The sequence below is a fragment of the Enhydra lutris genome, unplaced genomic scaffold, assembly GCF_002288905.1.
Source record: "Enhydra lutris kenyoni isolate GAN:26980312 unplaced genomic scaffold, ASM228890v2 scaffoldscaffold5, whole genome shotgun sequence".
Lineage (NCBI taxonomy): Eukaryota > Metazoa > Chordata > Mammalia > Carnivora > Mustelidae > Enhydra > Enhydra lutris.
In genome coordinates this window covers 46,452,531-46,478,542 of record NW_019154089.1, presented here as the reverse complement: position 1 = coordinate 46,478,542, position 26,012 = coordinate 46,452,531, and the positions used below count along the sequence as shown (strand labels likewise).

The 26,012-nt window shown below is 43.4% G+C and overlaps 1 protein-coding gene across 1 annotated transcript in view; it reads right to left on the bottom strand.

Moving 5' to 3' along the window:
• Nucleotides 1–4,239: 4,239 nt before the first annotated feature.
• The window catches only part of LOC111141149 (maestro heat like repeat family member 2B), a 63,456-nt gene continuing 41,683 nt past the window's right edge, over nucleotides 4,240–26,012 (bottom strand). Inside the window, exons 25-42 of the mRNA XM_022493508.1 lie at nucleotides 24,037–24,172; nucleotides 23,847–23,942; nucleotides 23,490–23,579; nucleotides 23,005–23,125; nucleotides 20,698–20,795; nucleotides 18,607–18,759; nucleotides 15,749–15,906; nucleotides 15,108–15,234; nucleotides 14,344–14,531; nucleotides 12,960–13,100; nucleotides 12,448–12,562; nucleotides 11,651–11,797; nucleotides 11,224–11,406; nucleotides 7,102–7,257; nucleotides 6,647–6,781; nucleotides 5,915–6,017; nucleotides 4,825–4,890; nucleotides 4,240–4,378 (exon numbers count right to left, since the gene is read on the bottom strand). Of these exons, the coding sequence (XP_022349216.1) occupies nucleotides 4,272–4,378; nucleotides 4,825–4,890; nucleotides 5,915–6,017; nucleotides 6,647–6,781; nucleotides 7,102–7,257; nucleotides 11,224–11,406; nucleotides 11,651–11,797; nucleotides 12,448–12,562; nucleotides 12,960–13,100; nucleotides 14,344–14,531; nucleotides 15,108–15,234; nucleotides 15,749–15,906; nucleotides 18,607–18,759; nucleotides 20,698–20,795; nucleotides 23,005–23,125; nucleotides 23,490–23,579; nucleotides 23,847–23,942; nucleotides 24,037–24,172 (2,320 nt within the window). The 3' untranslated portion in view covers nucleotides 4,240–4,271. The remainder of the gene's footprint in view (nucleotides 4,379–4,824; nucleotides 4,891–5,914; nucleotides 6,018–6,646; nucleotides 6,782–7,101; nucleotides 7,258–11,223; nucleotides 11,407–11,650; nucleotides 11,798–12,447; nucleotides 12,563–12,959; nucleotides 13,101–14,343; nucleotides 14,532–15,107; nucleotides 15,235–15,748; nucleotides 15,907–18,606; nucleotides 18,760–20,697; nucleotides 20,796–23,004; nucleotides 23,126–23,489; nucleotides 23,580–23,846; nucleotides 23,943–24,036; nucleotides 24,173–26,012) is intronic.

Sequence of the window (26,012 nt, the reverse complement as noted above, 5' to 3'; positions counted from 1 at the left end):
TAAGAAAGAGAAATTCTAAGAAATAATTCCCAGAGTGCAGCCAGATAAAATTGCTCGTCAGAAAGTTGCTGTCAGGGCCCTAGACGAAAGGCTCTTGATCAGCTCACAGGTTCTTACCATGTTCAATGGACCATGTATTGTCTCGTGACATACTTAGGTAATCTGAAGGATAATGGTGGCGTTGGGGGCTAAATCTAGTAATTAAAAAATGCTATTAGAAAATTTTTGTTACAATCTCAGAGTTTCTTGAGGGTTCCTGATTCTTCTGGAATCTAGTCTTGTAGTTTATCCTTTAAAACTAGGGCTGTGCAGGGACAATGCCAATTAAGCAATTCCCCTGGCTTTTTCCCCTGGAAACCCATTTCTTTCTTCTCATCTGTGATCTTTGTTCTCCTCTTTTCTGGGAAAACAGTTTTAGCAGGGTCAGCCAAGCTAGATGTCCCTGATTTACCAGCAGAGCCCTGGCTCTCACTGTTGGGTCAAAGGGCAAGAGTACTGAATTGCAAAACAAGTGCTTTTGAGCCCGTTAAAGAAGTGCTAGCTCATTAAGCGTTTCTAGCCTAAAGTAAACACGAGTTAAAAAACGATTATTTGTCTAAATAATTGTGAGGCAAGCAACAGGAGTGAGGAATCTGTCGATTTCTTCAGTGGCTCTTCAACATGCTTTTCCTCTGTAACTCAAATTTCCCCAAGACCTTCCAGAAGTGTTTCTCCCATGGGTGATATGCATGTGTTTGAACCACAGAGAGGAACCCGTTAGAGGACTGACTGGCAAGAGAGGCTTCAAGACAGGCTGGGTACAACTCTGTGAGGGAGGGATTAATAGCAATAATTGTTGGGGAGAGTGAAGAGATCTAAACTTCTCCTGCCACTGAGCCTATGGCTAGTGTGATGTGAGAGCAGTCAAGAAGGCTTTGATGTGTACTGCAAGGGCTCTGAGGCAGCCACAGCAGGAGTACCTGCTGCTGAGCTGGGATCTTCTGACTGGAGGAATGGGGGTTGGGTGCTTGGCGGATGGGGGCAGCTTCCTTTTCAGCTTCCCAAGGAGGGTAGCAACATGCACAGGGCCAGGAACAAGGCCCCACAGAGGTGGGAAAATCAATTGACTTTAGATACCAATTGCTGAGTTTACGTTAGTATTTGTGAGTCTAATACATTTGTTCATGTTATTAATATTTATATAGCATAGGTAACATTAACTTAACCATGATCCTGGGCCAGGTTTCTAACTGCTTTACACGTATATGAATACATTTAATCCCCACAACAGCACCTTGAAGTAGATATTATTATCCTAATTTTACAGATGTGGAAATTAAAGTACAAAGAGGTAGGTTAAATGGTTTCCTCCAAGTCACACAGCTTGTAAGGGCTGTTGTTGGGATGTGATAAAAATATGTTGGGTAGGGGCACCTGGGTGGCTCAGTGGGTTAAGCCTCTGCCTTCGGCTCAGGTCATGGTCTCAGGTTCCTGGAATCGAGCCCGCATTGGGCTCTATGCTCAGCGGGAAGCCTGCTTTCCTCCCCTCTCTCTGCCTGACTCTCTGCCTACTTGTGATCTCTCTCACTGTCAAATAAATAAATAAAATCTTAAAAAAAAAATGTGTTGGGTGTTCTTGTCAAGAAAGAATCCTTCTAAGATTAGGGTTTAGACAGATAAAGTTTCAGTGGCAATGTGAGTTTCATGTGGCTGTTCTAGATAGTTTCTTTTATTTTTAAGTTTAAGTACAGTTGACATACAATGGTACTTTAGTTTCAGGTGTGCAACAGTGATTCAACAAGTCTATATGTTATGCTGTGCTTACTACAAGTGTAGTTCCCATCTCTCACCATGGGACACTATTAATACTGCATTCTACCTAATTTCTATCAATCAGTGATTAGGAAGGCTCTTAGTTGGATGGTAGGAGGGATGGAGAGTAATAGTGGAGATATATAAATTAGTATCAGACAAGGTTCTGTGTCAGTCGATTTATACTCATTGTTGAGAATGTCCTATAGTTCTGAGGTGCTCAGCTCAAATTCTCTTAGGACTCTTTGCCCCATTTTGGAAACTCTCTTGTGTAATACTGTGGCTACTAGCTACATATGGTTACTTGAACTTAAAATGTTAATTCTTCAGACAGAGTAGCTACATTTCAAGATCTCAGTTACCATATGTGGTTAGTGGCTACCATATTAGTCAGTGCAGATACAGAATGTATCCATCACTGCAGAAAGTTCTAGTGGACAGTGCTATTTTGAAAGTCTTTTTGACTTGAGATAACCTGCCAAAAGAGGCCGACTAAACCCACAGCTTTCACTTTCTTTTTCTTGCTCTGTTTCATATATGTTATGCTTGGGAATAGCTTCGGACTCCATTAAGAATTTAATGAAAGCCATTACCCTGAAAATGCACCTACACAATTATACAGAAATTTGTGTACAACTTTGGAGGTATCATGGACTCTTTGTGTAATAGTTACCCACTGGGGCACAGAAAATTACCCCAAAACTTAGCAGCTTAAAACAACAAAGACTTATTATCTCATACAGTTTTGTGGTTCAAGAATTCTGTAGTTCAGTTAAGTGATTCCGGCTCAGGACTCCCATTAGATTGAAGTAGGGTTGCCAGACTTAGCAAATAAAAATACAAGATGCTCAGTTAAATTTTAATTTTAGATAAACAATAATTTTTTTCAGTGTAATAATCTCATACTTAACTAAAAAATATGCATGGTTCACCTGAAATTCAAATTTAATTGGGCCTTCTGTATTTTATCTCATAATCCAGTCATGTATCAAATGATGGCTTTCATCGTTTGAAGACTTTCAGAGTGGGGGTCATGGATCCATTTCCAAGATGAGCACATGAACATACCTAGGAAGTTAGCTCTGGTTGTTTGTAGGAGCATCCGTTCTTTGCCACACAGAACTCTTTTTGGACTGCTCGAGTGTTTCCCTTACATGACAGTTGGCTTCTCCCAGAGTGATTCAAGAGAATTCGATACCATTTATAACCTTACCTTGGAAGTCCACATTTTGTAATTTCTGAAATATTGTACTGATCACACAGGTAATTTCTATTCATTGCGGGAGAGGATTAGATGAATACCAGAGGCAGGAATCATGGGGGGCCATCCAGGAGACTGGCTTCATCCTCTGCAATTTATACACGGAGTTCGTAGCCTCTAAGTTCCATAACGGTAGGATTTTTATTTTCATCATAGTCATAGCCCTGGTGGCTATAATAGTGCCCTATAAATTTTAAGCACTCAATTAATATTTGTTAAATGAATGAATAAATGGATTCAGTTCATATTCTCGGACCCAAAAGATTCATCTGGTCCCTAGCAGGTCTTGTAGGAACAAAAGGTGTTCCCTCAAAGAGGTTGAGAATGAGGATGTTAAAATGTAGGTAATAGGAATTTATAAAGGAATGTACCGGATTAATAATGTTGCTAATGAATGATGGTGATGGTGGTGGTATTCAACAAGGGCCAGCCTCTGTGTTGGAAGCTTCTTGTTATGTATATAATTTCATGTATGTGAACTTTCATGTAGGCATTGGGAAAAAGAGTGGGGAGTTATGATTCAAATGTTGTAAGGAAGGTTAACACATCCATGTTCTCTCTCTCTCTCTCTCTCTCTCTCACACACACACACACACACACACACACACACTCCCCCCTCCCCAAACACACCCATGCACACCTGCCATTCAGAGGAAGGAATGTTCTGGAATAACAATAGAAAGGAAACTATGAGATTTAATACAATGTAGGAGTGGGTTTTTTGTAGAAAAACACCTGACATAGTCTCAACACAGAAATTACAGCCCGAGAAAGAACACACAGGTTAAAGTTTATCATAAGACTGCTTTTTAGAAATTGAAGAGTGTGGGTAGTAATTCAAGGCCGCAGAGATAATAAAGGACAGGGCTCTGTGTGGAAATAACGGTGGCCCGCTCCTTAATGGCAGAATTGTTTCAGCTTCTGTCATTTTTTGAGAGCTGCTGGGACATAAGCTTCCCAAGATAGAGGGGTAACCTTCACAAAGCTGTGTGGTCGGCACCACACAAATCACAGGTTATTGCTCAAGTGAATTTGTGGGATTTACGTTTTACTAATGGAAGTCGGCAGGGAGACCCTGAAGGGTAAGGAATATACGATCACTTCAAGCTCCCCAGGCTAGGCACCATCTCTTTCCTCAAGATGCTGCCAGTTTGTAGGTTGTAAGGATGAAGACAGGAGTCAGTTGTAGAAAAAGCCTAGCTGTTTATTTCTTGATGATTTACAGAAGGATGCCTAGCTCTTTACACCTTCTCAGGAGGGTCTGCAAGGCAGCTTCAGCTGCTCTCTGGACACTGATGCAGGGGTCTTGCCGAAGAGCTTGGAGCCCTGAAACAGGACGAATGCGGAGTTCAGTGAACGAAGAAAGGCGAGGCTCAAGCTATGTCATGGCGTGAGGCTCCATGTCAAGCTCTATGTGGAGCTGGGGCCCCCAGGCTTATGTTCTATCCCAATGGGTAGGGCTTAACTCTGCAAGTTGGGAATCTATTTTAACAGTCAGAGAGCAGGAGAGAAGATCTTGACCTAGTAATCAGTAGGTTTACAGGCAATCAGAAAACAATAGTCTTTTGGGAATGATGCCTGCAAAGGTCTGGGCTTGGGGGTTGCTTTATTCTCGGGAGAAATTCCAGCATCTAGGGAACATCAGAGACAGTCATGAGGTACTAGGATTTTCAGTTTCTGGGCTAACAGGGAACTTGGTGCAGCATTAGCTTTTCTTTCTCAAAGATACGTCTTTAACAACATGCTGATCAGAAACTAGGGTTGGTACTCACGTGTGGTCAGTTGTTCTTTGTCTAATAACTGCACATATTGGTTGGTCAAATTGAGAACAATGGCATCTAAAATCAACAGGGGAAAAAAATACTAATTTCATTATAGAGGAAGAGGCCATGAAAAGCATGTCCGGTCAGACTCTGCACCTGGTCAGAAGTTAAGTGGTCTGGCTGGTGAGTGAGCAAATTCTCTGAGTCTTTTTGTGACCCCAGAACAATGCCAGGGTGATATCTCCTGGGCCTTGAGTGCCATGTCTGAAAGTGGTCCCTCACCAATGTGTACTTGGGAAAGGTCACTCAGTGTCCTCCCAGGGGATGCCAGTTGTAGTCTGGGTTTCAAACGTGAGCAAGATAGGATCATTGTCTTCAGAAAGTTTACAGTATAGCTGGAGGGATCAGTCATATGATCCAATAAAAAATCCTTAGGTTTTAACTCAGTCTTAAAGGTGGCCAAAAGAGTAGGTCTGTTCAAGGTAGACTGGATAAGTTGGGATAGGCGTCATGATAAAAATTAGAATTTCATAATAGAAGGATCCTCAGGGATTCACTTACGTTCCTCTTTTATTTCATAGATCAGACAAAGAGACAACACAGAGAGGTTAAGTGAATTGTCCAGAATCATATAGCGGAGCCAAGATCTCCTGGTCTCCTCACCAACACATTTTCCACTTGTGTCATGTAGCTACTAAAGCTCTTGGCTTCAACTGAGCTTAGAAGGTTTACTATGGCTTATGTTAAGGGATGATGCAAAGGAAGCATTCAGGCATGGCAGCAGGCTTGGGGTAAAGACTTGGGCATAAGAAGGAGTGATGACTTGGAACCAGAAGAGGCAAGGAGGGCCCATAAAGGGGGAGCGGCTAATGGGAGGAGAGGAGGTATTGGGAAGTCAGAAGATGCTACAAGTTTTCATTTGCACAGGTTCCTTTGTGGGAAGATATTCCAAGACACAAGACGAATTCCTTTCTTGCATTTTTTTGGTTGTTGTCATCCCAGTCATGCCCGTGTTCATGGTGGAATAGTTTCCCGTTGAAGCAAGACTAGATGGGAAGGAACAGACTCACCTGAGTAGGGAGAGTGGATGTGCCCTCACCTGTGAGTTTGACAGCAGTGCTCCGGATCATCTCCCAGTTGCTGCTGAAGAAGGTGAATGAGTGTGTGTGGAGGATCCACAGGATTTCCTGGTTTTTCTTTGCCTAAAAGAGATATATATTACAAAGAGAACAACTGGGAAGTGACCCATCATGAAATTTGGCATCTGGTAGGTCCTACAAAAGGAAACTAAAAGGCTATGAACACTCACATAGCCATTAATTATTCTACTGGAAGATGTCTTATGGTTATGGTTATGGTTATCAGAAAAGCACTGAGGGGCGCCTGGGGGGTGCGGTCGGTTAAACGACTGACTCTTGGTTTCAGCTCAGGTCCTGATATCAGGGTCGAGGGATCAAGCCCCATGTCAGGTTCTGCACTCAGCACAGGGTCCAAGGTTCTCTCTCCCCCTTCCTCTTTCCCTCCCTTCTGTGCTCTCTCTCTCTCAAATAAATATCAATCTTAAAAAGAAAAGAAGAAAGAGAAAAGAACAGAACAGAACTGGGCCTTGTGGGACTAATTAACAGGTGTATTTCAGGAATCTCAGAGAACAGATCCCAGTCAGGACTTGGGAAAGAGAGGAGGGTAGTGGGACAGGACACCAAGAATTGTTGGGATCCTTCCAAACCAGCTCTGACTGTGGCCACAGATCCCTTGCTGTGTTGTTTGCCTTTTTGGGATTTGCCTGGATTCTGGGCTGTGCGTTTGCAGGCAGCATTTACAACACACTCACCAGTTTCACGCAGAATTGCCTGTAGAAATCCCTGGCCCTTGGTAGATCCTGACCATCAAGGAGATGATCTAACACCCCATAGAGTTCCTGAAGGCCCAGGAAAGGGATGCAGATGATCAGGACATCACGGCAAGCCTAAGAAACAGGGCGTTCCAAGTCACTGTCTATAAGGCTGGATCCTCTACGGGAAGGGAAGGATGCCGCCTAGTGGTGGGAGAGGGGCAGTGGGCACCAGTGATGCTTGGGGTTTAAAGTCAAGGCTGACACCTTCCCAGTTTCAACCTCTGACAGAGAGAGCAGGCAAGAAAGAACCTAGGGTGGAAGAAGCAGTTTTCAGGTTCGGTTGAGAGAGGTGGCCTCAGGTCTGGCTTCCGGAACAGCTAGACCAGACTTACTGGCACTTGTTGGCTATGGGGGGAGGAGGAGGTAAAGGTGTCTGTGCAGAGGCCACTTACAGCTCCGATCTTGGGATTGGGATCCCAGAGGTGGAGAAGGAATGAAATCATGCTCTTTTTTATTTCTTCTGCAAAAAATATCTTCCACCTTCTTCCTGTTAGGGATGCCAGATTCTCAAATAAGAAGATGGCAGTCAGTCTCACATCATCCTGCTCCTGTGGTGACAGAGGCATGTCGTGGGTGAGTCCCCCCTCACAGGCCATTCCCAGAGAGTCCCCCCTCACACCCATCACCCAACCTGCCCTGTCCCACGTCAGCAAAGGGAGGCTGCGACGAAGGCGCTGGTATGCTCTTGTCACAACCTCTTTGTGCGCCAAGAATGTTCCTCCATTCCTAGCAGCTATGCGCTCCCACTGTGAGTGTAAATGATCACGGGTCTGGGTTTAAGTGATGCTCTAGAGCGGGAGACTTGGGTCCTGTCCTCGAGTAGCTACTAGGGAAACAGATCAGAGGAAGGGTAAACAGGGAGTAGTGGCAGCAAGAGGTCGGGGAGGGTTCCTGCTATTGTGTATTTTATGCAAATTAGCATGAAGGCGTCACTGACCTATCACTGACCTAGGACTCGTGGCTTCTAATCTAAATTGCCCAAGGCCCAGGGCTCTTGTCTAAGATCCCAAATACTTTTCAATGGGGTTAAAGGCAGCTCAGAAATTTGGGCTCTGGTTCTCAGACACAGAGAATGAACAAACAAGTGCCTATCCCGATGCTGGCCTATGTGAGATTCTGGAACTTTCTTGCTTGTTGTCCAGGATGGTAGGGGTGATTTTTAAGAACCAAAGGGTGAGGTGGGGGAGAAAGATGGCCGCCTGTTATCCCAGACACTTTGCTGATACCATTCAGAGTTCTATCAAACACTGATGGGTTTGCTGGAGGGTTTTCTTTCTTTCTTTTTTTTCTGCTTCTAGGTCTAGCAAACTAGTTTAAAATTCCCATGTAAAGGCTGAGGGATGAAGAGAGAAGTCATCCAGAGTAGCAGAATATTATCTTGGATTAGCAACAAAAAAGGGCCAATGAAAAGCATCCCCAGGAATATGAGGAAAAGAAAAAAGAGAGTCGTATTGATTTTGATGACAAGGTAGAATGTGTCAGAAATGGGCACACAAACAGAAATGTCATAAAGAAGGAAGTTAAAGATTTTCTAGAAAAAAATAAAGACGGCAGGTTGGGATAAAGCCAGAAAAGTTAAATGATACACAAGACATGGCCTTATATAATGGAAGCAACGGAAGTAGAAATGTTTAAATGTACTAGGAATGAGGTCAGGATATATTTTTAAAAGGTCCATTTATTTATTTTAAAAGACTATTTATTTATTTATTTATTTATCTGTGAGAGAGAGCATGAGTGTTCGAGAGCAGGGTAGGGGCAGAGCAGAAGGGAGAGAGAAATGGAGTGAATCTCAAGCAGACTTCCTATTGAGCATGAAGCCACATTCAGAGTTCAGTCTCAACGACCCTGAGATCATGACCTGAGCCGAAACCAAGAGCTGGATGATTAACCAACTGAGCCACCCAGGCACCCCCATTTATTTATTTATTTAGAAAAGATTTTATTTTTAAGGAATCTCCACATCCAAAGAGTTGCATGCTCTACTGACTAAGCCAGCCAGTTGCCTTGAAATGCCTCTTTTTATTTTATTTTATTTTATTTTATTTAAAAAATGATTATTTATTTAGCAGATAGAGAGAGAGAGAGAGAGAGAGAGAGAGAAGCAGGCTCTTTACTGAGTAAGGGAGCCCGATACAGAGCTTGATCCCAGGACCCGGGAATCATGACTTGAGGCTGAAGGCAGACGTTTAACTGACTGAGCCACCCAGGCGCCCCTAAAGGTCTCTTTTTAGAAAAAGAAGACAAACCAATTATAAAACACCAAAAAAGTAGAAAGCTATTTACTTTTTTTCAAACTCTTTTAAATTTTTTGAAATCAAATGATAGAACCTAACGATAGGTCAAGGAATAATAGGAAAAAGCAGAAAAGAAGCAGCGAACCGGTTGTGTGTTCTGGTGGTGATACTAGAGTTTCGTGTCCTTGTTTCGAGTTGAGAAAATGGAGTCACACACAGGAAGATGACTTCGGGGTCAGTGCAGAGACAAGATGGAAGAGGGCCTGGCACGTGGGGTGGCAGCCATATTTTCTGTTCTACCATTTTATTGAAATGTCACCATGTTTGAGAATTCCAAGAAAGTGCTTAAATATTGAAAGAAAGGGAGGAGGGGAGAAACTTGGCAATTACAGAATTGCATGCTTAATCTATAGAAAACTCTTGGGGCAAAGTTTCATAAAGTATAGTTAAATTTATTTGTGGGAAGAGAGCATTAGCAGAGAATGAATAGCAGCATGTCATTACTAAGTCCTAAGTTTTTACCAAACTTCGCTTTGATACAAATACGATGAAACTGATACCTCCTGAGGATGACAAAGTTCTAACCTAACAACCTGGCAAGACTTCAGTTTTTTTGTCTTCTGCATAAGACTGAGAAACATGATATTGACCACAAAACTCGTAGGTGATTATTGAAGGCTCAGATCCAAAAGATCTCTCGTCACTGGATCCAACAAGAACGCCAGGAAGCTAACAGACGGGGCGGGGGGCTCTGTGGGGGTGACTTCAGCCCTCTGTTGCCATCAATCATCTGTGTAATGAAGAAAAGAACATCTTTGTTATTTTACAGAAGATACTATGTTGAGTGGGAGCCACATAAGCAGTTTTGAGGACCAAATGAGAATTAAAAGGAATGTTGATACTTTTGAGAAAGTAGCTGGAAACCAGCAGAAAGCTGCTTTCAAAGGCCGCGATGAGTTTAGGAATGAAATAACGGAAACTGAAAAATGCACACCTGCAGAATTATTGACTGTGGGCATATATTGCAGATTAAAATCTAGAGGCCTCCATGGTGAAAAAAATTGCCAAGGAGTCAAGAAGAAAGGGCAAGATTAAAAAAAAAAATTGGAGTGGATAAATGGGAAAAAATCAGACCTGAGAGGTAATTTTTCTTTAGGTCGTATTCAGTGGTGTGCAGGCCACATCTAGAGACACAACACAGTGGCTGGCTTGTGAAATATTTAAAGAGCTGAAAAATTAGGTTTATGATGAATAATGGAGGAAATGAAGAGTTTTCAGTCTGGAGACTGGAAGGCAGGAAGGTAATTTAATCAAGCCTTAATGTTGAAGAGGAGGAAACCAGCAGTTTTCCATCTCCTCTGACAACACAACACGAGGAAACAGGTTTCAGTCACAAAAATAGATAAGTTGGAGGGGAAATAGATTTTTACATTGATGACAATGAATAAACCAAAAACAAATAATAAAATCTAGTTTTCTGGAAGGCCTGAAGGAAAATGACTTTCCTTTGTCAAGGGTCACTGACGGATCTTTTTTTTTTTTGAAATTGATTTCTAGGTTATTGACTAGATTGGGGCTTTTACAGAAGCTTTTTCTGTAAAAGGCCAGTCAGTAAATAATTTAGACTTTGGGGGCCATATAGTTTCTGTAACAACTGATCAACTCTGCAGATGAAGTGTGAAAGCAGCCATAGACAACACGTCACCAAGGAGCATGGCTGTGCGCATAAAACTTAGTTTACGAAAAGATGCTCTGGGCAGGGTTTGGCCCTCAGGCTGCGGTGTATCCTGACTCCCAGATTAAATGAACCACAGGAGCATTTGAAACTTTGAATCTTGGAAGTGGAGAAGAGCATTGGAGGTGACAAGGCCCTTATATTGGCCCTGCTCTCTGTTGAGTCTTGTCATAATCTGTGGGAATAAGGGGAGAGGGGAAAGCTACAAAAAGGGAATATTAAAGATTGTATTTCCCTTATGGGCAAGTGGGGCTCAATCTTTCTGTCGGGGGAGGAAGCTGAGGAGTTTATCTGCAAGCTCGCATTTCTTATTTCTTGAGGATTCTCCCCCAACACGTCTGCTCCCCCCTGCTCAGAAGGATCATGATTCCCCAGCCAGAGAGGACCCTCAGGCAGAGGCAGACCCAGGAAGGCAGCATGGGATACCCAAGGGAAGGCTGAGGAATCCAGATGGGACACGACATTGCCTGCTACACGCACTACCTGAACCTTTCTGTTTGCTCACTTCTGGGGAGGGAAGATTCCCGAACAGGCTCACTTACGTCTTCAAAGAATGTTCTCGTTTGCAGCACTATCTCTTTGAAGTAGAAGCTCACGTCTCGGTCTGTGAGCAGCTCCAGGATCTTTTTTAGAGCCTTCAAGCTTTCACAGACGACTTCGGTGCGGGCCAAGTGGTATAGGCCTCTGATGATAGATTCTAATATTATCTGCTTATGCTTCTTCACCTATTTTGAAATAAGGTCTCTTAATCTCGAAAACCGTTCTACATGCAGGTAGGTGGACGAGGTTAGGGGACTCCCGGCAAGGAAATTAGAATTCGGTTAGGGTCCTGGGTTTTTCCACCCGAGAAACACCACTGTAACAATATATTAAGATTTTTACTGAATTTCTAGGTAACCACGAGGAGTGGGTTAGTTATCATTATCTTCAACTCTACTTAAATGTCCCCCAGCCCCATGCTCCTTTCACCTTGTGAGGGGCTCCAGAAGCTGTGTTACCAAGCCCTCGGATGGCCATTTGCCTCAGCGTGGCGTTGGAGTCCCAGGCGCTCTGGTCCATGAGGATCAGCACTTCCCGTAGATTCCCGTGCTTCCAAAGGATGGGCTCCTTCATGAGCTGAAAACAACCACTTCACCCCTTTAGTGGAATGAGTGGCCTCCCTCCAGAACAGTGACAAGTGCATCACAACTACGACGAAAAAGTGGGGTCCACCCACTCATGGAGGGGAGGAGGGAATCCCCCGGTCAATCAGCAAGTGCTGCAGAAACTACTCTCTAGATGTGAGCAGCCCATGGGTCAAGGCTACGTGGTGACAAGAACCATGATATCTAGTTAAGAAGAGGTTTTCTAATCTAATGGAAAAATGGGAAAACGGGAGTTAGCGACAGTGTTCCTTCTCTGGGTCGGCTGGGACAACTTTAGTGCCAGGGTATGAGGTGATGATAATATCCCTATTGAGTACTTTGTGTTTTGTCCCTGGTATAGTTAATTCTCCAGGCTTCTCTGTCCTGGGAGGGTTGGTTTCTGCAGACTTGAGCGATGGAAGAGGTTGCGGGCGGGTTCTTTTTTTTTTTTTTTTTTTTTCCTCTCTCAGTCCCTGCTTGGGCACCATATTTCTGGCAGTGGCTGGATCTCTCGACCCCCAAAGCTTCCCTGAAGGGCCCTCCTCTGTGGTTCGAGCTCCCACTGAACTCTTGACACTGAGAGAACTGCCCCAAGGGGACCCAGAGGGCCTGCCGAGCGGGGGCGCGGCTACTCTCTCTTGCCTCAGAGAAGAAAGCTGTGCCAGTGATGCGGTAGTTCTCCGAGGAGGAGGTCAGGGATGAGAACAGTTGCTCTATGATGTCTAGCATGAGCCCACGCTGCCACAGTGCCATGCTCCTAGAAAACACAAGCCTCCAGTTGTAACACTTTTTTCTTTCTAAACAATGGAGGAAATTTGGGTCTATTTCTCTCTCAGGAAAATAAATGATCTAAAAAGGGAGGTTTGGTGAAAAAGCACGAATGCTTACATTGCAAATAGCTTATCCAAGTGCCCGATTCAGGTGCAGCTTTCCTAACACTGTTGCTGCATCGCTCTATTTTGGGGGGAGTGGTGGGATCTGAGCTGCTCCCACCATCTCTTCCCACCTCCTTCTGCTTCTTCTTCCCTCTTTTTTCCTCCTGGACTATAAATCCTTAGTGAGTCCTCTGCTCCCAGTGAAGCTGTCTCCACTGCATTTTTACTCAATTCTGAGTGTTCTCCTTCGTGTCCAGTTCTAGAAGGCTCGCCCGTTACCTGGCCAGTGCGCACACTCCCACGTGGTGGGTACTGGGACTGCTGAGGAGGGTCCATAAATTGTCCCCCTCATCAGATTCCTTGGCAAGACCTTCTTTCATGGCTTGGGCTTGCACACACTTCAGAGTCGCCGTCGAGAGCCTGAAGGAGATAGTCGGCCCCACAAAAGTAAGCCAACCCCTCGCAGGGAATTGTGAGTCCCTAAGTTCGCTCTGTCTGTTCCCCACAAGGCTCCCTCACTCCTGGATGAAGGGACACTGTGAAAGGGGGAAAACCCACTGCCCGATCTCACACTTGAATTTGGGGTCAGAGGGGACACGGAGACGATCTGAACCAGTAAGGAAAATGCCACAGAAACTCATTCATCTCTCATGAGAAAAGAAAGCCCCAAGGGGGAAAGGGCGAACTCTTCTCTCTCTCTCTCTCTCTCTCTCTTTTTTTTAATTAAAATAAATTAAATTTTTTAAAATTTAATTAAATTATTATTTTTTTTATAAACATATAATGTATTTTTATCCCCAGGGGTACATGTCTGTGAATCACCAGGTTTACACACTTCACAGCACTCACCATAGCACATACCCTCCCCAAACTCCTCTCTTTTGAGGATTCTAAAACAGCCTGCTGGAACCAGGCAGCCTCTTGCCCTGGGTGGTGTGTTGCGACTGGAGGGTGGTCGTGCTGGAGTTAGCCGGGCCCGCACAGGCACGGTACAGGCGTGGATGGGAGCATGGTCCTTTATCTTACTGTCCCTGTAGTGAAGCGACATCTATTAATGGAACTATGTGTGCTGCTTGGAATGTCTTTCAACAGGTTGATTTGACACCAGGATAAAAAGTTATGCAACAGGACAGGGAAACAGAGCCTTGCAATAGAGGATAAAAATCTATACCTAATCACTCTAAAAGAGCTCTTTGAAGAAATATATAGCAAACATTTGAAAGTATAAGAAAGCATGGGTTCGTGGCTTGGTTGGGATTCTTTCTTTTTCAATAATACACAAAATAATTTTGCTTCCTTCCATGGGTGACATCTTCAGTTGGTTAAAATGTGGTGTCGATTTTTATTTTTCTCCTTCTCTTGGTGGCCTTGGATATTATGGAATCCCGGCTTTCCTTGAAGGGTCTCCGTGAGAGAAAACAAGGGAGACAGAGCTCTAGGAAAGCACACAGATCTGCCATTCGTTGTTCTGGGATGGTTCTGGGCAGCTACACGGGGGCCCGGCTCAGGGAAGAAGAGCACGAGGGCTCAAGATCAATGGAGCCTTGTTTCCTCCTGGGTAGTGGAGGCCACAGCAGATGGTATATAAGCCTTGACTCCCAGAGCCCCTTGTCTAGTCTGGGACCCAGGCAGCTGGGGAGGGCCCTCCGGCCCGGCCACGTACCTGCAGGGGTCTGCGGTCTGCTGCCGTTCTCCCTGCTGCATTACCCGCCGCCTGTGGCTCCAGGTGGAAATGGGCATTGTCTGGCCCAGTGTGCAGCTGACCAGCTTCAGGAGAAGAGTGAACAGCTCCGGGTACAAGCTGGTGATGGGGGTGCCTGTTGATACCACTTCATACATAGCACAGGCCACCTGAGGGGAGAAAGGACCCCAAGGTCAAGCAGGCTCCCTTCCTCCCGGAACATCTCCCTGGCCTGATCTTCAAGTTTGTTTTCTCCCCAGAGGATTGCTCTCCAGGTTGACCACACTCATTGTAAAAACAAAGCAAAGCAAGAGCGAAACAAGAATAAAAACAGCCAGAGAGGAGAGGATGTATTTGTCTGGAAACTTCTCAACTCAGAATATGTTTCTCTCTCAGGACTGCCATGTTGGTCAGCTCCAAATTCCAGGGGGCCGCAGTCAGGTTAAATGAAACCTTTTCCAACCCTGAGGTCTTTCAAAAGGGTGCTTTTTGGATATCTTGAAGACAAATTTGGAAATAAAGATACATGGATTTTCTTTGGGATGATGAGAAATTTGGTTCCAGAAGGGATAGCCACAGACAAAATTAGGGCCATCCTTGTCCAATTTTAAGATAGAATTGATTTAAAATCAGGGTATGAGAGGGGAAGAAGTATGATTAGTGCTACAATCACTAAGCTCCAGGTGGGGGCAGACCATGGAGTGGAACGCTATACCAGGCGTGTGATGGGTTGTTGTCTGACTCACTGAAATCGCTTCTGTCCCGGCCATGTCATCCTCTAATTCATTCTCAAGTTTGTCTGTTAAGGCTCTCAAGAGTTTACTACTGGAGGCTATGTTCTCAGCCAGAGCCTTCCACAACGTCTTTGTGTCCCTAGGGTGGTAAGGCAGGAAGCTGATAAGAAACAACTCTTTGGAATATGAGCTTTTTCATCTGTTCACCTCTAAAACCACAGTATGACTAATCAAAATTTCAAGGGACAGATGGAGATGCTAACATGCTTAGAGATAAGAAGGATATGTTCTTTAACAGTCCAGCATTCTGGATGTGTGTGACTGACTTTGTTGATATCTGTTAAAGCAGAAACCTCTCAGCTAGGTGTATTCTAGGTGACCAGAAAGAGGAGAAATACTTATTTTCTAATACTCATTTATTCCTATAGTGTATTTTTTTTTAAAAAAAAACTCATCATTTAATGAGGATATGTATATGAAAAACACTTGGAAAAAACATGCTTTGTGATTCAAGCACCATTTTTGAAATGATTATTTAGGTGAGATGTTCTCAACCTTTGTTTTTGCTTTCCTTCTCTTAAACCACAAATTCTTCCTCAATGCAGATTAGCCCTTCCCGGGAGAACAGAGCAACTCAGTTAGTTAGCCTCTACCTGTCGAAGGGCAGAGGTTTCTGTAAAAGGTTGGCGACGACTGCCTCCATGTGAAAGCTGGCGATCTGAGAGACGGCTTCCAGCATGAACTGGAAACTTTCCTCCTTTTGCCTGAGGACTGGCATGTGATGGTAAATCATGATCAAGATCTCCAACAGCTAAAGGAAAAAGAAAATCCAAATCAAACAGGAAGTTGCTGTTTTTTCCTCTACATGAGCGGCTTAGGACACATGTAGACAGTGTATGATTCATGGGTGGTTGATGAATTATAAACCAGGTAAAAATAATCATTAATTCTATGCGTGGCCTGTCTCTTACTCAGGCGGCTTGTAGCTATATTGGGTATTTATTCTTAAATTGATGTAGTAAATATTTAGTGAAAGGTTGCATTAGATCAAATATTGTGCTAGGCATCATGGGGAATTTACCAAAGATGAGTAAGATGTGGCCCTTTCTCAGGAAGAATCAGTTTTCTAATAAAGAATGTTAGTGGGGCACCTGGGTGGCTCAGTGGGTTAAAGCCTCTGCCTTTGGCTCAGGTCATGATCACAGGGTCCTGGGACCAAGCCCCACATTGGGCTCTCTGCTCAGCAGGGAGCCTCCTTCCCCTTCTCTCTCTGCCTGCCGCTCTGCCTACTTGTGATCTCTGTCTGTCAAATAAATAAATAATCTTAAAAAAAGAAAAAAGAATGTTAGCCATACACCCGAAGGTCTGCGCACAAGGCAGCATATGGCCAGTGATCTACGGGAGGTTCACTGGACTGATAGGGGAATCCAGAAGTAACTGAGGTCACTGTGGAGGGATATCTGGTCTGAGTCTTGAAGGATAAACAACAATTTCGAAAGGCAAGGTGGACTGGGGCTAATAATACACTATATGTTAATAAAAAATAAAAAAATAATTAAAAAAAGGCAAGGTGAAGATGGTAAGGGAAAATCATTCTCATCAGGAAGAAGAATACAGATAAAGATGTAAAATAAAAAAGCATGAGAATAGATGAAGCATGGAAGATTTTTAGAACAGTGAAACTATTCTGTGTGTTAATGCAATGCTGGATACATGCAATTATACGTTTGTCAAGGCCAACAGTGAACCTTAACGGAAACTATGGACTTGGGGTGATAATGATGTGTCAATGTAGGTTCACTGATTGTAACAAATGGACTACATTTGTAGTGTATTACAAATTACAAATTACATTTGTAATGTAGTACAAATGGACTACATTTGTGGGGTGTTGATAGTGAGGGAGGAGGCATGTGTGTGAGGAGAGGAGGTATATGGCTATCTGTTCAATTTTGCTATGAACCTAAAACTGCTCTTAAAAAAAAAAATCTATGTAACAAAATAACAGGAGAGCGTGGGACCGAGCAAATATGGCAAAGACTTCTGGAATAAGAGAATGGTCCAGTTTGAAACGCAAAGAAAATGAGGGTGATAAAAGAAGATAATTTGATAGAAAATATGAAGCCAGATCCTAGAGAACGCTGACAGTCTCCCTTCCAAATTTGCATGTTAATCTGCGGGCAGTAGGAAATGATGTTATGCATTTGTATTTTAGCTGTGGGGGACAGCAAGCTCTCAGCTAAAGAAACTTTGCTTCTAGCAGATACTTCTCTTATTTATTTTGGATAGACATTTTTAGGATAAACATAACATTTGCCCTGAATTATAATTCCGTAAACAAATATCTGGCAAGTATGATTACCACAGAGTCCCATTTCAATGATGTTAGGAGAGGATTTATGTCCCTATTTTTCCCTTTTTGTGCTGAACACTCAAATACAATGGCATTCCAGATTTATAGGCCTTTGATTCTCTCATGCCTAGCCTAGTGCCTGCCATAGTATGCACTAAAAAAATGTTTCTGGGGGCGCCTGGGTAGCTCAGTCAGTTGGGGGTCCGACTCCTGGTTTCAGCTCAGGTCATGATCTCAGGGTCATGGGATCCAGCCCCACATTGGGCTCTGTGCCTAGAGGGGAATCTGCTTGGGGATTCTCTCCCTCTGCTCTCCCCCGACTTGTGTGCTCTCTCTCTCTCTGAAATAAATAAATCTTTAAAAAAATAAATGTTTTTGAAAAAACTGATTGGAGAGTAATTAACACAGAAATTATTTCTAAAGGTCATATGTTAGAGAATTCTTTAAGGTGACCGACCCTGGGATATGGGGACCATAACTTTCAACTATTCCCCTTGAGATGATTTCATTGAGTTAAAGATTCTCTTCCTTTTTATTAATCTTTGAATTACTTGAATTCTGCTTCTGACCTCAAGAGAGAGGATAGAGCATCTCCATTTGGAGCTTTTAACCAAGCTTCCTGAACTCAAGTCTTCTTCACACTGCCTAACTCTCCAGTTGGGAGCAAGTATTGAGGACTTTCCCCCAGTCAGCTCTCCAATGACAGCTGTCCTTACCAGAAAACCAACCCTAAAGTTCTGTGGAAGAGCAGCTTGAAGAGTGGCAGTGGGATTAGGAACTCTTCTGACCCTTAGTGGTCAACCCCAAGGGAATCCACACGGTCACCATCCTCCTTAAGATCTAACAATCCAGTTTTCCAGAACCCAAATGTCCTTGTTCAGAGCTGCTGTCTCTGGCCAGAGAGGGAGAGTTGGGCAAGTTTTTTTTTTTTTTTTTTTTTTTTAAGTCACAGGCTAGAGAGACAATTGAAACAGATTGGGGCAGGCACTCAACATGAGCCGGGTTGTTAGTACACAACTTGGGTCTCTGCGGAGGACTCCGAGGTTGTGCGTGCTCTTGCCCGTTATCCAGCAGAGGACAAATTGAGAAGTGACCACCAGCATGGCATTTCAAAACTGTTAGAGGTCAGTTCTGTGGCCAAACTGGCTGGCAGTTCACCTGTTCTTCCAAAGCGGCTCCCTGCTCCTTCAGGACCGTAATCATCCATATGCCACAAGCCTGGGTACAGGCGGAGTTAAGGCTCTCCAGACCATCCAGGGTTTCCTCCAGGAACAGTAGGATTTCTTCAACTGGGATGAGTTTACTGACAATCTGAGAATGTACCCAGAAAGATTCATGTTATCAACCACCTCTACATACACTAATTCAACATGCTGCTACTGTTTTAGGAGATTGGTAGAAACCACTGGAATTTCCAAACAGCTGACCCATGACTAGGACATAGAACCTACAGAAAATACAAAAACAAACAGACATTACCCTGCAACTCTAGGCAGACTTTTTTCTAGAGTTGCCCTTTTATAATTTTATATTTATTGCATCCCAAGACTACTGAGGCAATTTCTTCTCCAGACTTCGAAGTTATAGAGTACTCCACCAGGGAAAAATAATGTATATGGTTTATAATCCAATTTATATGATATAAATTACTTTCACATATATTTCATATATCACAGAGATATGTCTTACATCTACCAGAATAGCTAAGCCTTGAGAATTTAGGAAAATAGATCACCATGTACTAAGTGCCATGTTCAATACTAGGCAGATCACAATATCCATGTAAGTATGAATTATTATGAGTTCTTTCTTTTGCTTTTCCATGTTTCAAAATTAAGACTAGTTAACAAAAGGTGCAGAAAATAAAAACTTGGCAATTTTGGTCTCTAAGTATAAGAAACTTACAGAAGGAGTGATAGCAGTGTGTGAGTATGAGTGTGTGTGTGTGTGTGTGTGTGTGTGTGTGTGTGTACGTGCTAATGAAAAGGCAGGCAGGTGAAAAGTTGGCCGTTTGAATGAATTCCAGGGACATTGTCTGGGGCATTAACTAAGCAAGATGGTCATGATTATGAGTTTGTAGGTATGAAAACATTGCTATTCACAACTGACTTCCCTCTGCATTAAGTGGCCCAATGACTGATATTTGGTTGAACAGTTCTTGGAAGGAAATTAATCCCTTTTCACGTCTCAACCGATTTCTGAACCATTTTGATTCCAAGATCAAAGGACTAGACTGCCACATGTGTTTTATGTAACACCAAATGCTTGCCTGGGCTCCAAACTCAATGGTTATCTGTTTTTTTGTTTTGTTGTGTTGTTTTTGTTGTTGTTTTCCCCTCACATTGGGATGGATGATGGTTTAGGAAGAAAGGAAGGAGGTGGGCTCATGTTTTTGAGAACCTAACACATCAGACACTTTCTTAGGTATTTGACATAATGTGCATTCTGTTCTCCCCCACCCCACCCCAAGTGGCTTCTCTCCCTTATTCTGGTCACCTTCTTATCATCTCTGCTGCTGCCTCCTTAGTCCAAGCCACCTAATCTCACACCTGGATTCTTGTAGTTTCCTCTAAACTGACCTCATTAATTTCACTCTGGCTGCACCTGTATCGTAGTCTGAACATAATAGCCAGATGACCCTTTGGAAATGCAAGTCTGATCATGTTCCTTCTTGCAGAAACACCATGGGTTCAGAAAGGGCTTTTATAAATTAGTAAGAGACACCCTGTCTTCACGACAGTTCACTTCTCTCTGTAAGTACACAGTCATAATGACTGAGGGCAGGCCTTTTGTCTTTTTCTATTCTTAGAGGCTAGAACAAAGTCTGGCACATGGTAGGTGTATAGGGCATAGTAGGTGAATGAATAAGTGATTAAATAAATGAATGACTTCATTGACCAATCCTCAGAACAACTCTGAGAGGTAGGTTATGCACTTTTTTTTTTTTTTTTTGAAATGAGGAGAATGGACTTCAAGCAAGTGCACACAGCATCATCTGATAGACCCCAAAGCCTTTGTACCTTCCACTCCACCACACTGCCTCCTTCATCCTGAAAACAGATGCTTGGTTCATAGATTTCCTCAGAGTATGAAATGATCCGTAGCAGGTGTAGCCTGGGCACACGGCCCCAGGGACAAGCAATGGCTAGACTTCGCTCTCCTTGGTAGTGGAGCGTCCACAGCCTACTCATTTGGAAATCAACCCAGAATAATCTTGCCACCCCTTGGCCAGTCCTCCGTATCTATTACCTTCGCTATTTTAGAAGAAATCTTGATCTGGACCTGCCCGTCATCACACTGCAGCCCTTCCTGCAGACTCTGCAGTCTTTCCACCTCCGGGTGGGTGCCTGAAATCCACAAGGGGAGACAGATGCAAGAGTTCAAAGACCCCATAGGGTTAAAGAGGTTGGCTCTACTTTGATATGACCCTAATTTAGCTGCTGGATGCTTTTAACCAATGCACGAAAGCCTGTCTGATGAAAGGCTGGGCACAAGAGCAAACACGGATTGAGCAGTTTCTGCTTGCTGGTACTGGGCTGAGTCCTCTGCATACCATGATCTCGTTTATTACTCATAAACATTATCTGAGGTAGACGCTCCTGATTTTGCAGACAAGAAAGCTGAGGCTGAGAGCTATAAAGCCATTTGGCCACAGCTATCCAGAGACTAAAAATAGAAGAGTCCGAATTTGAAGCCTAGTCTGCTTGACACCGAAGCCTAGGCTCTCCCTGTTCTGCTTGTACTGCTGTCTCTGTTGGGAGTTCCCTTGAGCAGTAAGCGGCTTCTGGAAAAATGGAAGGGAGAAGGTAACTATTGCAACAAGAACATCAGTAACGTTGTAACTGATTTTAGAAACCAATTTATAAACTCAGACCTAAACAGTAACAATTTTCTCTTTGTTGTTTGAATGGAGGGTAACCGTGGAAACTAACACCTGATCCCTTCTATGGAAGGCAGCCCAGCCCAGTAGAGCATACATGGACTTGGCAGTCAGACAGACCTGGGTTCACAGCCTTGTTCTACTACTTTCTGCAGCTGGTAAATTTCTTACCCTCAGCTCACTCATCTGAAAACCAAGTTTTAAATGGGTATTTAATTTAGCGTCACACTAGTTACTTGCATTCAGCAGGTATTTAATAATCATACCCTCTGCCATGCTATTTGATCCATCAAGGAAAAGAGTTAAAATAAATAATGAAGTATGGGATTTCTTATTAACAAAGAATATTTGAGAACCTGAATTTTGCACATTTCAGGAAATTTTGCTTGTTTCAGGAAAATAAAGGATGCTAAAGGAAGAGTAGGTAGAGCAATAATAGAATTGAAATTCCTCTCTTCCTCTGAAGTTCCTCCCTGACACATTTCTTCTCTTACTAGGATGGCCTTACTCATTTTTTATTTTCTGGCTTGGTGCAAGCACGTATCCTTAATGAATTATCTTCCCATATCCCAAAGGACTTTCATACCCATTTTCACCCTGCTGAATAGTTTTTTTTTTTTCTTTTCTTTTCAACCAACTAACCAACCACTCCCACCCCCTAAACCAAATCCCACCTTTTGGCGTTAATATACTTTTCTTTCTTTCTTTTTTTTTTTAAACTTTTTTTTTTTTTTAGAGGATTTTATTGATTTGACAGAGAGAGACACAGTGAGAGAGGGAACACAAGCAGGGGGAGTGGGAGAGGCAGAAGTAGGCTTCCCATTGAGCAGGGAGCCCACTGCGATCCCAGGACCCCAGGATCACGACCTGAGCCAAAGGCAGACGCTTAACGACTGAACCACCCTGGTGCCCCTAATATACTTTCCTTAAGTGAATTTTAGAATTGTAATATCTCTGTGCTTCCAGCATCAGAGAAGTGGTTGACACATGGAAAGAAGTTAATAAGCATCTTCTGAATCCCTAAAAGAAAGAGGAGTGGAACACAGGTGTGAAATGGCACTAAGCCTAGACCAGTGTTCCTGGCAGTGCCTGGGCTGCACAGAAATGCACATGCGCCCTACAGGGACATTTTCGGGGAAGCAGCTTCTGCTTTAATTGGGACCAAGGCCCTGATTTGTCGGTTTCAGCCTGAGACTGAGGTTTTAAAATTCCTTACATTTCCTGATATTGTCACTCCACATATACTTGGAGAATAGACAAGGTCCTGTTCTGGAAGCTGGAAAAACCTCCACAGGTTTGTCCTTCTTAGAGGACTTTGAGAATCACTTAGCATTGTAATAGTAGTGCGGTTTCCTCCTGAAGAAATCCACGTGATAGAGGAAGCATTGCTCTACTCCCAAGTGCTCAGTGATTTAAATCACAGCAGTTTTACCTATCTCCATGGACTTTTATGATGTTTTGGTGTTATTATCTTTATTTTTAAAAATAGAAAAACAGAGCCGTTGGAGAAAAAAGATCCAAAAGAGAGACAAATTCTGTGGCATAATTAAGGCATTGGAACACAGAAATGGCTGAACTGGGGAGAGAGAGGGACAGAGAGAGACAAGGAGTAAAACCGAGAACAAAAGAAAACAGGTATCTTCTCTTCATTTGTGGGTTTCTCATCTTTCCCTCACCTTTTATACAGAACAGACCAATAGTGGAGCTAGCGGCTGCTTGACGGATGGTGGGCAGGGTGTCACAGGAGTGAGGAGCCAGGAGGCCGAGGAGGGAGCCGATTTTAAAGTCCTCTGGTGCCTGCAGGATAAAGAAGACCCCCAAAGTGACGGGGCGGCTTGCCGACATCCCAGGATAGTCCCAACAACACTGGATGTGAAGTCCCTTGTTTTTCCCTGAAAAGTCCTTAGGTTGAAATTGAATTGTGAACCTTCCCTTTAAGGACACTGGAAAAGTGAGCCTGGGAGCTTGTAAAAGCAACCAAATAGTTTAATCCTGGTGTGCTTGCCACCCCCCGGGGTTAGGAGCTTCCTCTTAGGTTCTTTTTTGGGAAGCACCCCATTCGGGACTAGAGCTTCAGCATGCAGGGACTTTGGATTCCAGAACCCTCAAGATCCCCATGTTTGCAAGCAATGAAATCTACTCATTCCAGGGGATGGCTTACCTCGATATCGTTTGTCAGCACTTCTGCAGTGATCTGGAAGGCTCTTTCTCTTTCCCAATCTTTTTGTGAGACAAGCCACATTCGGAGAAGCTGTTGGTCAAAGAATAAATGTTCTTTCCTTAGTAATCGTCATAGTCACTCATTCCCATTCTTCTGCCTCTTGTGCTCTCCCTGTCTCTTCTGAAATAAGGCGCTCACCTCCCACAAACAATTCTTAAGTGGACTGGCCCTATGCGATGGGTTAAATGGGTCAGGCTGGATATCTCCCTGTGAAGAGGATGAGGAGGATTCTGGAGGGCTGTTTTGCAGCACAGATGAGGGAATGTGGGAATCAGTTTGAGCAACGGCCCTACTCACATTGAACATTTCTTGGCAGTCCTCCGCTTTCACATTATCCCACATCATGGTCCTCAGCAGCCTTCCTAGGGCATCCATGGATCGTTCATAGAGGAACTGAAATCCAATGTGAGCATGAGCGTCAGGCTGAGGCTGGAGGGTAGAGTCCCACTGTAGCTCTCGAGTCTCCTCAGGCCTCACCCCTACGTACATTGATGTGCTCCTTGTCCTTGTCTGTCTCGCCTTCATCTTTGAGTTTTTCCAGAGGTGGAAGGGGAAGCAGCCTGCAAATATTTTCTTCGAGAATATTTAGGTGGTCATTGAGTGGGAGCTGAGGTTTCAGTTTACTGAAATGAGAACGATGTGGAGGGATAGGTATTAAGATGACAAACAAAACGCAGCCCAGAAGAGTTCCCTGCCAACCACATCTAAGTGGTCAGATATGCTTGCTGACATGTTGGAATGTTGAGGGGAGTGGTGACAGAAGTAGGGAGAGGTTGGGGACATAGAATCAAACTGTGCTGTTGCGCATAGTCAACACACCTCATTTCTAATTTTTTTAGAGTAATAAACAATCATCATTAGCGTTGTGTTACTTAGTCCTTTATTATATGATCTGTGATAACATTAACCTACTTGTTTTTTCTAGTCCCCATGGGTTTTGTGTGTGTGTGTATGTTTGTGTTGGGGGAGATTCTAAGTTTGGAGCAGTTTTATCAATTTCATATGATTTCTCATGTTATAAGTAGCATCACACATACTGAATGTACCTATAGTAAAGTGGCTGGACTCTTCCTCCACTTCCACTCCCTCCCTCCCTCCCTCCCTTTCTTCCTACCTTCTTTCCTCCCTTCCTTCCTTCCTTCCTCCCTCCTTTCCCTCCTTCCCTCCCTCCCTTTCCTTCCTTCCTTCTTTCCTTCCTTCCTTCCTTCCTTCCTTTTTTCCTTCCTTCCTCTCCTTATTCCTTTCTTTCAGTCATTTACTATAAACATCATGAGGATATGAACAAACCTAGACATAACTTGGAAAAATGCAAATGTTTAATAAACATGAAAATCCCCATGTATTATTTAATAAATGTAAATCAGGACAATACACTACCACTTGTCAGCTATCAAATTATTAAAGAAATTTATGAGACTGGCACACTGCCTAATGCACTAAGGAGGTAGGTAGCAAAGAAATTTAAAATGATGACATGGTGAAGTCCCAAAAGTTCATTTTTGATTTTGTTTCCTTTGCCTTTGGAGACATATCTTGAAAGAAGTTGCTGTGGTCAAGATCAAAAGCTTCTGCACAGCAAAGGAAACAGTCAACAAAACAAAGAGGCAACCCATGGAATGGGAGAAGATATTTGCAAATGACACTACAGACAAAGGGCTGATATCCAATATCTATAAAGAACTCCTCAAACTCAACACACACAAAACAAATAATCACTTCAAAAAATGGGCAGAAGACATGAACAGACACTTCTCCAAAGAAGACTTACAAATGGCTAACAGACACATGAAAAAATGTTCATCAGCATTAGCCATCAGGGAGATTCAAATCAAAACCACATTGAGATACCACCTTACACCAGTTAGAATGGCCAAAATCAACAAGACAGTAAACAACAAGTGTTGGAGAGGATGTGGAGAAAGGGGAACACTCTTACACTGTTGGTGGGAATGCAAGTTGGGGCAGCCACTTTGGAAAACAGTGTGGAGATTCCTCAAGAAATTAAAAATAGAGCTTCCCTATGACCCTGCAATTGCACTACTGAGTATATACCCCAAAGATACAGATGTAGTGAAAAGAAGGGCCATCTGTACCCCAATATTCATAGCAGCAGTGGCCACAGTCACCAAACTTTGGAAAGAACCAAGATGCCCTTCAATGGTTGAATGGATAAAGAAGATATGGTCCATATATACATGTTTCACATATATACAATGGAGTATTATGCCTCCATCAGAAAGGATGAATACCCAACTTTTGTATCAACATGGATGGGACTAGAAGAGATTATGCTGAGTGAGATAAGTCAAGCAGAGAGAGTCATTTACCACATGGTTTCACTTACTTGTGGAGCATAAGGAATAACATGGAGGACATTGGGAGATGGAGAGGAGAAGTGAGTTGGGGTAAATCAGACGGGGGGATGAACCATGAGAGACTATGGACTCTGAGAAACAAACTGAG